A 9,779-nucleotide genomic window follows, 5' to 3' on the forward strand; every position below is an offset into this window, starting at 1 on the left:
GTGTGTATTTATCTGTCTGCATGTGTGTATGTGTGTCTATTCAGTTGTAAAGAGGTAGAATATGTGTGGGTCCTTTTTAGACTATCATACTGAACTGTGTGTGTGTGTGTGTGTGTCAGAGAGAGAGAGGGAGAGACAGAAGAGGGTGATACTGAATTCTGTGTGTGTGTGTGTGTGTGTGTGTGTGTGTCTGTGTGTAGGTGTGTGAGTGTGTGTAGGTGTGTGAGTGTGTGGTAAGTGTGTGTGTGTCTGGTGTATGTGAGGGTGTGGTGTGAGTGTGTGTGAGAGAGAGAGAGAGAGACAGAGACAGAAGAGGGTGATACTGAATTCTGTGTGTGAGAGGAAGAGAAATGAGGTGATACTAAGAGAGATAGGTTGACACTAAATTGTCTGTGTGTGTGCATGTTTACGAGACACTGTTTGAGAAGAGGGACAGATTGTGTGTGTGTGTGTCTGTGAGTGTGTGGTGTGTGTGTGTGTGTGTGTGTGTGTGTGTCTGGTGTATGTGAGGGTGTGGTGTGTGTGTACCGGTGTGGTGTGGTGTGTATGTGTGTGTGTGTGTGTACCTGTGTGCGGTGTGTGTGAGAGTGTGTGAGTGTGTACCTGTGTGTGGTGTGTGCGTACCTGTGTGTGGTGTGGTGTGTGTGTGTGTGTGTGTGTGTGTGTGTGTGTGTGTGTGTGTGTGTGTGTGTGTGGGTGGGTGTGGGTGTGGTGTGTGTGTTTGTGTACCTGTGTGCGTGGTGTGTGTGTGTACCTGTGTGTGTGTATGTGAGTGTGTGTACCTGTGTGTGAGTGTGTGTGTGTGTGTGGTGTGTGTGTGTGTGTACCTGTGTGTGGTGTGTGTGAGAGTGTGTGAGTGAAAGAACAGTCCGTTGTGATAACAGTAGCAGTGGGAGGAGGATGAGCTTGTAGGACCGCCCCCCCTTTCTCCCACAGATATAAATAGGAGCAGGATTTTTTTGCTCTACTCATTTCTCATGAAGGATGAGATCCCTGAAACATCTAAAACACCACACCAGGAGCAATGTGGTGAGTTTCCTGGCTACACTCTCACTCTATTTACAATGCTGTTTCAGGTGGACGCTGGATGCTTAGGGGCCGCCACACTTTCTTCTCTCTGCCTTTCTAGAATGAAAACTGCACTGCAGCATGGATCTCTGACTGATAAAAGGAGCTAATGACTTTCTCTCTCTCTCCCTCTCTCCCTCCCTCTCTCTCTCTGTCTTTCTCTTTGTCACACCTCTCTGGCTGTTCCTCATTATTTTTTTTTGTTTCACAGAACCTCTCTCACTGGCTGCTGTTCTAGCCCTCTTTCCACTATCATAGCAACTATCCAGCTTTTCTGGCTCTTCTTTTATTTGCCTTTCTGTCTGTCATTTTGTCTTTCATTTTGTCTTTCATTTTGTCGCTGTTTTTCCTCTCTCTCCCATTCTCTGCCCTCCCTCCTCCTCTCCCTACTCTCTCTCTCCCCTCTCTCTGTCTGTCTCTCTCTCTCTCCCTCCCTGCCCCCCTCCCTCTCCCTTTCCTTTTCTCTCTCTCTCCCTCTCACAAGCTCACTCACTCAATCTCTCTCTCTCTCCCTCCTCCCTCCCTTACTCTCTGCTGCTCTCCTTTTCCTTTCTCTCTCACTTTCACTTACCCTCTCTCTCTCTCTCTCTCTCTCTCTCTCTCTCTCTCTCACTCTCTGTCTGACTACTTTAAACCAATAATTATAAATGACATGGAGTGTCAGGGCATCCAGGTTCTCTCTCTCTCTCTCTCTCTCTGTCTCTCTCTTTCTTGAGAAAGATGCTGGTTTATGTGGTTCACTCTTTATCAGTAGATAAAAAGGATGTGAGTTTGACTTTCTCACATAGTTTCCCATTAGATTTTTTTTAATGGGGGGGGGGGGGGGTGGAGGGGGAGGACACTGGGAGAATAGTGTGATACTTCTCACTCCCAGGACTCTGTTATCAGACAGAGTGTACAGGACTCCAGTCTCACTCACTGAATCCATTGTTTACTTACCCAGGGCAGGTCACATAGTTTATGGTTACCTTTGATTAGTTCAGCTGGCTGTTTACTGAAGCAAGGCAGTCCAGGTTGGGGTGGGTACAGGGTGCAGAAGCAGGACACAGAAGCAGTGCCACACTTGGGCTTTGACCCTGCTGCCTTCTTATTGCTCGTGGACTTCCTCCACCCCTACATCCCACCGCTGTCCGGAGCGGACAGGCTGAAGTAGGATTGGTGGTGTTTAGGTTTGTGAGGAAGAATTTGCCGTGCGTCCGCTGCAAGAAGGTAATTGAGAAAGGGTTCTTTCGGCAGAATCGTGTCTGTCAGTGGCTAGGTGCAAGCTGGGAAGCACTTCACGATTTCCCCGACTCTTAATTGGGGAGGTGTGGAGAGCTCTGTGCTTCCTGCTGGGAAGACCTGCCCGTGCGGCCCGGCCGCTGTGCCGTGTCTGCCGCTCTGCTGCTCGGCCTTGTCGATGACGCTAATGACCGACCGCGCAGCCGGCCAGGTCCACGCAGGACGCTGCAGGAAGTGCAGGGGACCGCCCAGGGAAGCGGGCTTCCTGCTAAGACCAGGACTCTCCATTTGGATTGGTCGTTTATTTTAAGGTCTCTGAGGAAGGAAGCAGTGTGGTGGCAACACAGCATTATCTGCACCCCCTCTTAGACCCCCCCCCCCCTTCTCAGGGCTGCCTCTGGTGGATGTGGAGCTTGGGGGCAGATAAGTGATCTGCTGTGAGCCATCAGCACCACCTCACATCATTCAGAGGGTTTATTCTGAGGGGCGCAGTCTCAGGTTTGTGAAAGCAGTAAAAGGTAGTATTCCCCCCTTCAATAGGAACGGGAGAATAGGACGGAAACGGCACATGAAGCGCACCTGCCAGGTTGCGTGATACAAAAGACGACACCCGAAGTGATCCAGAGCAGCAGCTCTGATGGCAAGGGAAAACTCTGACAGTGGCCTAAAGCGCAGCTGCCTTCGTTAGCTGCTTGAAGTTGGTTTCAGCTCGTTGAGCTTCTGTCCTGATGAGCCCGTCATTGATTTAAAGACATGTCGGCGCGCTGTTCTGTCTGTTTCTGTTCCTGCAGGAGGAGGAAGAGAGTGGGCGGCTGGTTCGATGTTACCCTAAGGTGATGGAGGGGCAGGTGGAGGTGGGGACCCAGACGGAGCCCGTGGTGGTCCTGTCTCTGGCTCAGGCCGCCGTGCTGGGCTTGATATCCCAGAATGAGGTATTTGGTGCCACCATTGCTCCCAACGGCTTCTACACAGGAGAGGCCAGGGAGAGCACCCCGGTCCCCGGGGAGGAGGTGAAGTACGAGTATGCCGACCAGCTGATCGGCGCCAACGGAGACTACCTGGGCGACGCCATGGAGGAGGAGGGGCAAGTGCCGCCCCACTGTGAGGAGAGGAGGCGGCCGGGACCCCCGGGAAAGGTCCGCAGGTCTAGGAGCGAAGGTGAGGTGAAAGAGCTCACAGACAGGGCTGCGCCGGCCACGGTGCTGCCCAGGGGGGAGGAAAGGACCCCTGCCCGCTCCCCCTGCATCCACATGCTCAACGGCCTCGCCCTGAGAGACCCCGGGGCGTACAGACTCGCCCTGAAACAGGAGCAGCCCTGCGGCGGCTGTCTGGACTGTGAGAAGGAGGGGCGGGGCCAGGAGACAAATGCACGGGTGGGCCCACCTCCTGGGCAGGGGGGGCGGGGCGAGGGAGAGGAGCAGGAGGGGGAAGGGGCGGAGGGCGGGAGCAGCCCGCTGAAGCCCAGAGAGGCGGGAGACAGCCCCGAGATGAGCCGCTACTTCGAGTCCAGCGAGGTGGGCTACGAGTCCGCAGAGATGGGAGTGCCGGGCGACTTCGAGGAGAACGGGCAGAGCCTGATGTGGGCGGAGCCAGCGGACGGCGGCGGCGAGGGCCAGCCGGGCCGGCGCGTGCAGATCGACCGGCTGGACATCAACGTGCAGATCGACGAGTCGTACTGCGTGGACGTGGGGGAGGGGCTGCGGCGCTGGAAGTGCCGCATGTGCGAGAAGTCCTACACCTCCAAATACAACCTGGTCACCCACATCCTGGGCCACAACGGCATCAAGCCGCACGAGTGCCCGCACTGCGGCAAGCTCTTCAAGCAGCCCAGCCACCTGCAGACCCACCTGCTCACCCACCAGGGCACGCGGCCCCACAAGTGCACCGTCTGCAAGAAGGCCTTCACGCAGACCAGCCACCTGAAGCGGCACATGCTGCAGCACACCGACGTCAAGCCCTACAGCTGCCGCTTCTGCCGCCGCGGCTTCGCCTACCCCAGCGAGCTGCGCGCCCACGAGACCAAGCACGAGAGCGGCCGCTGCCACGTCTGCCCGCAGTGCGGCATGGAGCTGCCCAGCCTGGCCCACCTCAAGCGGCACCAGACCAGCCACCAGGGCCCCACCACCTACCAGTGCTCCGAGTGCAACAAGTCCTTCGCCTACCGCAGCCAGCTGCAGAACCACCTGATGAAGCACCAGAACGTGCGGCCCTTCGTCTGCGCCGAGTGCGGCATGGAGTTCGTCCAGATCCACCACCTCAAGCAGCACGCTCTCACTCACAAGGTACTGACTCAGCAGGCCGTCACACACAAGGTACTGAAACCTCGTTTGCTCTTTCCACCCAGGCGGCCCCCAAATCACCCCCCCCCCCCCCCCCCCCCAGAAATAAACTGCCTGTTTTTGTGGCTTCCTACGATGTTAGGAGCCCCCTGGCAGCACAGGGCAGGAGCTTTCTTAGGGTTACACAAGGGCAGGCTGCTCTCCTGCAAACACAGTTGAGTTGCAGTGTAAACAGTCAGCTCCCTCCTCTCGTGCTTCAAGCTGAGCTACAGTGCAAACTCCCATTTCCTCTTCCTGTCTGGCAAAGTCCCATTTCCTCTTCCTGTCATACAAACTCCCATTGGCTCTTCCTGTCTTTCCAGGCCCAGCAAGGACAGTGTTTTCCTGTGCATGTGCTTAGTGTTGTGAAGTGTGTCATTCCCAGCCAGTGCTACCTTCCTAATGAACGTTGATGGTTTGCCCCTGCTTCAACGTCATTGCTTCCATACATGAAACATGCTAGGAGTGTGTACAGTGGTGCGTTAGGTTGGCTGTACAGATGATGGACATGCGAAATTATGTTATTTTTTTATGATGACACCTTCCCTGGTTTTTGTGCCAGTGATAACAGTACTGAGCTCCCTCTGGTGTTGATACTGTAGAAACAAAGGGTGGGGCTAGAGACAGGTGGCCAGGACAGGCTGTGGTAGGAGCAGGAGCACTTAGTTCACCCCCTTAGCCGTGCTGTTTTCTCCTCTGTGTATGTGTGTGTGTGTGTGTGTGTGTGTGTGTGTGTGTGTGTGTGTGTGTGTGTGTGTGTGTTAGAGACAGATTTTGGAACTCTACTCTCTAGATGTGGCCTATGTAGTAGTACCATGCAAAGACTATGTAAAGAAGTTTGAATATGCATGGAACGTTAACTTATGATTAGATTAGACTGACTTTTGCTTTCTCTTTCTCTCCCTCTTTCCCTCTTTCTCTTTCTCTTTTTCTCCCTCCCTCTCTCTCTTTTTCTTTTCTCTCTTTCTCTCTCACTCTCAGGGGATGAAAGAGTTCAAATGTGACGTGTGCTCGCGGGAGTTCACCCTGTCGGCCAACCTGAAGCGGCACATGCTGATCCACGCCAGCGTGCGGCCCTACCAGTGCCACGTCTGCTTCAAAACCTTCGTCCAGAAGCAGACGCTCAAGACGCACATGATCGTACACCTGCCTGTCAAGCCCTTCAAGTGCAAGGTGAGAGAGCAGCCAGCCTGTGGCAGTCTTTGACCAAACCCAACCTGAGGGCGGCACTTTGACTTAGCTATGTGTGCGCGCATCCTGCTTCGACCCCACAGGTGTGCGGGAAGTCCTTCAACCGAATGTACAACCTCCTGGGCCACATGCACCTCCACGCCGGCAGCAAGCCCTTCAAGTGCCCCTACTGCTCCAGCAAGTTCAACCTGAAAGGAAACCTCAGCCGGCACATGAAGGTCAAGCACGGCATTGCAGACCTATCAATGGATGGGCAAGGTAAGCTCCGCCAGAGAGGACCCATCTAACCTTGAGCATTTAATTTGGTACTTCCCCTAAAGAGCCGTGCTCCTACGGCACCCTGCGCCATGCATATTCTCTCAATATGGCTGTCTGATCATTCCTCTCATGTGATTGGCTGGAATAAATCCCTCCCCCTGCACCTCACTCAATGTATGAGTGTTCTGGTAGAGGCGCTGCCTCTGTGAACCACCCAGGCAGGTGCTCCACATTGGTGATTACACACGAGGTTCTTTTTTTGGTGTTGTTATTCCAACATTTCATTACCTCCTCACTGGTTACATGTACCTGTTTCTGACTGGCTGTTCACCTCAACTCATCTGCATGAGATCTCACTCTGCCTCCAGTGTTATTTTCACCGTGCAGCTTAAGATTGGGCGTGTCTGACTTTATCCGCGGCGAGTGGGCACACTGACAGAGGGGCTGGGGGAGGAGTATATGCAGTCAGGTGGAGGATGATTAGGGAGCTAACTCGTGTGTGTGTGTGTGTGTTCTCTTAGATAACCTGCCCGAAGCAGAAGGCCAGGAGGACTACGAGGAGGACAACTTTGACTACCCTGGGCGAGAGAACCTCGCCTCCAACAACGCACAGGACGTGGCGAAGCTGTCCGAGGAGGCTGTGCGGGACATGGGCTACTACAGCTTCGGGAAGGAGGCACCACGGTACACTACACCGTGAACTACTCGCAGATCGAAGCACAACCGCATGAACAACCACACTGGGAGAGACTGCTGAAGGCACTGAGGGAGATGTGTAGATCTCAGAGTCACAGCTGAACTGTTCTAAAGGACAGTCCTTTGGGGGAATATAGACCTACGGGAGGCCATTCTGAGTTTGTTTCGGGTTCTGAGGACCCCAAAACTGGTCACTTTGGGTCAACCATTTGCTGACTGATTCCACTTCGTTTGACCTTGAAACTTACTTGTTATTGTTTAATTGTCTGACACAGTGATTGGTGCAGGTGCTGGAGATTTCCCAAGAGAAAAAAAGAGGGTGTCTGCAACCATGAAAATCTGCTGTTATGTTTTGTCAGTCAATCACAGTGGTGAAACCATGATGGGGGGGGGGGGGGGGGGACCGGGTGGAAAGTAGATAACTGAGCTGCCAGCCGGTTTGGAAGTAAACCCAAAATTTTGTAGCAGAACAAGTCATTCAGACATACAGAGGGCCAGCACTGGTATGAACAAGAGTGGAGGTCTGGACAGCATATCCCTCCCTTAGATCAGAAATCCTGGCCTCTCAGCAAAGGCAGTACTGCATTGCCAGAGCCGAAACGGTTCAGAATGTAGTTGACATGCTGTCTCTTCCCGCCTGTGATGTCATCAGACAGAACAGAGCCCCTCCCCCCTCCCACATTGTCAGGCCAAAGTTGCCATTTTCTGTTTGATAATGTTCTAAACTTGTCCTGCTGTCGCCGGAAAGGAGTGCTCCACTGGCATTTACTTGGCGCCTTTTCATCTCGTTTCTTGAATCTCTAAATGTTTGGTGCCTGGAGCGACCTGTGAACGTTTAAATAAGTTGCACTTTGGATAGGAAAATCTGATGTGATTGTATGCAAAGGCAAGCGTCTGGTTTCTGGGGGAACTGACTGCCCCAAGTCCTGCAGAGTGGCCATTTCACATCACCACAGGTTGCCCACAGCCTCCCACCTATAATAGTTGGCCATCAGAGACTTGCTTCTCTGTGCAGACAACCTTAATTGCTATTGACCACAATTCTGGGTAGAATTCGGTGGCAGTCAGTAGTTACCTCGTTTGTCACGGGGGTGTGACAGAGATTTGCGTAATGTGTTCTTTTGATATTCAGAGGCAGTTGCTCTCCTTAGTTTTGTGAAGGGCAAGTAGTCCCACTGTCCCACTAAAGTTTCGAGGGTGGAGAGTGTACCAGTCTGTGAAACCCCACTAAAATAATCACTGATCCCATGTTGTCTAGTTTTATTAAGAGCAGTTTGCTTAGGAATCTTCCCCCAGGTTGCCTCTTATTCAGACAGTTTGTACGTCACGCTAATCTGGGGGTGTTGTACTGATTTGAAACGTTCCTGTAGTTGGAAGCAAATTTATTGATAAAAGGCATGTGGGCACATATTATCTATATTAGCACTGACTGTCTCTACCAAACAGAAAGGGTCAAGCTTTTGGTGATCAAACTAGGTGGAGATTTAAGATGGCTGTTTTTCAAAAGGATTTACAGGATGTCAGTCTATCTATTTCAGAATGCGTGGGTAGTATCAACCTTTGAGGGAGCCAAAAGTACTAAACCTAAGAACTCCTTTCTTTTACTTATATAAATGTCATTTGTTTAATGCTAACATACAAAGAAACTGTACGATGAAGTGCAGGGCAGTGATTGGACAGATTAAGTATCTTAGTGTCCGGTACACCTGAACCATTTAGGAAAGCTGTGAACTTGCAGCATTCCACCTCTGCTCAAAGTCTTATTTTTGTTGTCATTACGTAACCCTGCTGAAGTGGAGTGAGGCCTTGTGTGTGTTCCTGTGAACAAATCCTCACTCAATTAGCAGTGTGCCCCCCCCCAGCAAGTCTGTCAAACTTAAGAGGGATTTTACAATGATTGAGTTACACCACTTCTATTCATGTTCCCGTTTCCTTTTGGTTCCTTGTTGCATGTTTCCAAGCACAACAAGCTCTAGTAGCCCAAGCAAAGACTGCAAGTCCTGTCAAATCCACAATACACAACGCTACACATTGTATGATGTGTTGTGTCACGTAGCATACCTCTGCAAAACCTCAGGGTCTGTCTGAGTGTGCTGTTATGTTTCAAGGCCTCTGTGGACCAAAGAACCTGACTACTAATGCACCACAATACCAAAACCAGTAGCTATAGGGTGCAGACAGCCTTTGGGTACACATTACTGACACACTGGTTTCTGATGCCTTGTCTTAATGTGTCCCTCTGGAGGCAAAGGGAGGGGGGGTCAGCTGTGATTCTCACCCTGTTACTTCCATCTGTAATTACTTCAGTGATGTGGGATTTTGGTAGGGGACTGTCTCATCTCCAGGGGAATGTGAGGTGGTGCTCTCTGGCACCACCTGCTGTACAGGAGAGGCCACTGCAGCAGAGCAGTGGTGCGCTGAGCTGATTGGCTGCTGCTCCACAGTCAGGTGGGGACTTGTGCTGCAGCCTGGTGTCACAGCATGTGGGGAAAGCAGGGCCTTCACCGCAGTGCAGGTGACAGATCATTTACACTGCTCCTCCACTGCCAAGCCTTTGCCAGAGCAAACCTGAATGTGAATCGCCCTGGAATCGGGCAAGAACACTACCTGGCTGTGTCCGTTTGCATCCTCTGCCATGTTGTACACTGGGCTTCATACATAACAAAGCCAAAGACCCAGCAGTGCAGGGGATGTAAAGTATCTTTTGCAACAGAAAGACACGGTTTCTCTGTAGCTTAGCTTTACAGTTGTGAAACGGCAGCCAGTAGTGTTTTTTTTGTTTGTTTGTTTTTTTTTTTTGGGGGGAAAGATTGTTTTTTTTTTTTTGTTTTGTTGTTATTGTGAAGTAAAAAAAAAAAAAGCTGACTGGATGAGTTTTTTGTGACAGGTTCAGTGATGGAACCATTTTTGGACTTGGACTAGTACTTGATTTATGTTCAGCTTCGGTGTGAATATACTGTGGACAGAGTTACATGTAAAATGTTGTGTACCTGACCATATTGTAAATACATTTATTTACCTTTAAAA

The 9,779-nt window shown here is 51.5% G+C and overlaps 1 protein-coding gene across 1 annotated transcript in view; it reads left to right on the top strand.

Moving 5' to 3' along the window:
* Positions 1 to 6,929, top strand: part of LOC118782236 (zinc finger protein 710-like) — a gene marked incomplete at its 5' end in the record, with an annotated part of 27,039 nt that extends 20,110 nt beyond the window's left edge. Inside the window, 4 exons of the mRNA XM_036535541.1 lie at positions 3,081 to 4,601; positions 5,589 to 5,780; positions 5,882 to 6,056; positions 6,578 to 6,929. Of these exons, the coding sequence (XP_036391434.1) occupies positions 3,081 to 4,601; positions 5,589 to 5,780; positions 5,882 to 6,056; positions 6,578 to 6,756 (2,067 nt within the window). The remainder of the gene's footprint in view (positions 1 to 3,080; positions 4,602 to 5,588; positions 5,781 to 5,881; positions 6,057 to 6,577) is intronic.
* Positions 6,930 to 9,779: the final 2,850 nt, after the last annotated feature.

This window comes from Megalops cyprinoides, chromosome 8 (assembly GCF_013368585.1).
Source record: "Megalops cyprinoides isolate fMegCyp1 chromosome 8, fMegCyp1.pri, whole genome shotgun sequence".
Taxonomy (NCBI): Eukaryota; Metazoa; Chordata; class Actinopteri; order Elopiformes; family Megalopidae; genus Megalops; species Megalops cyprinoides.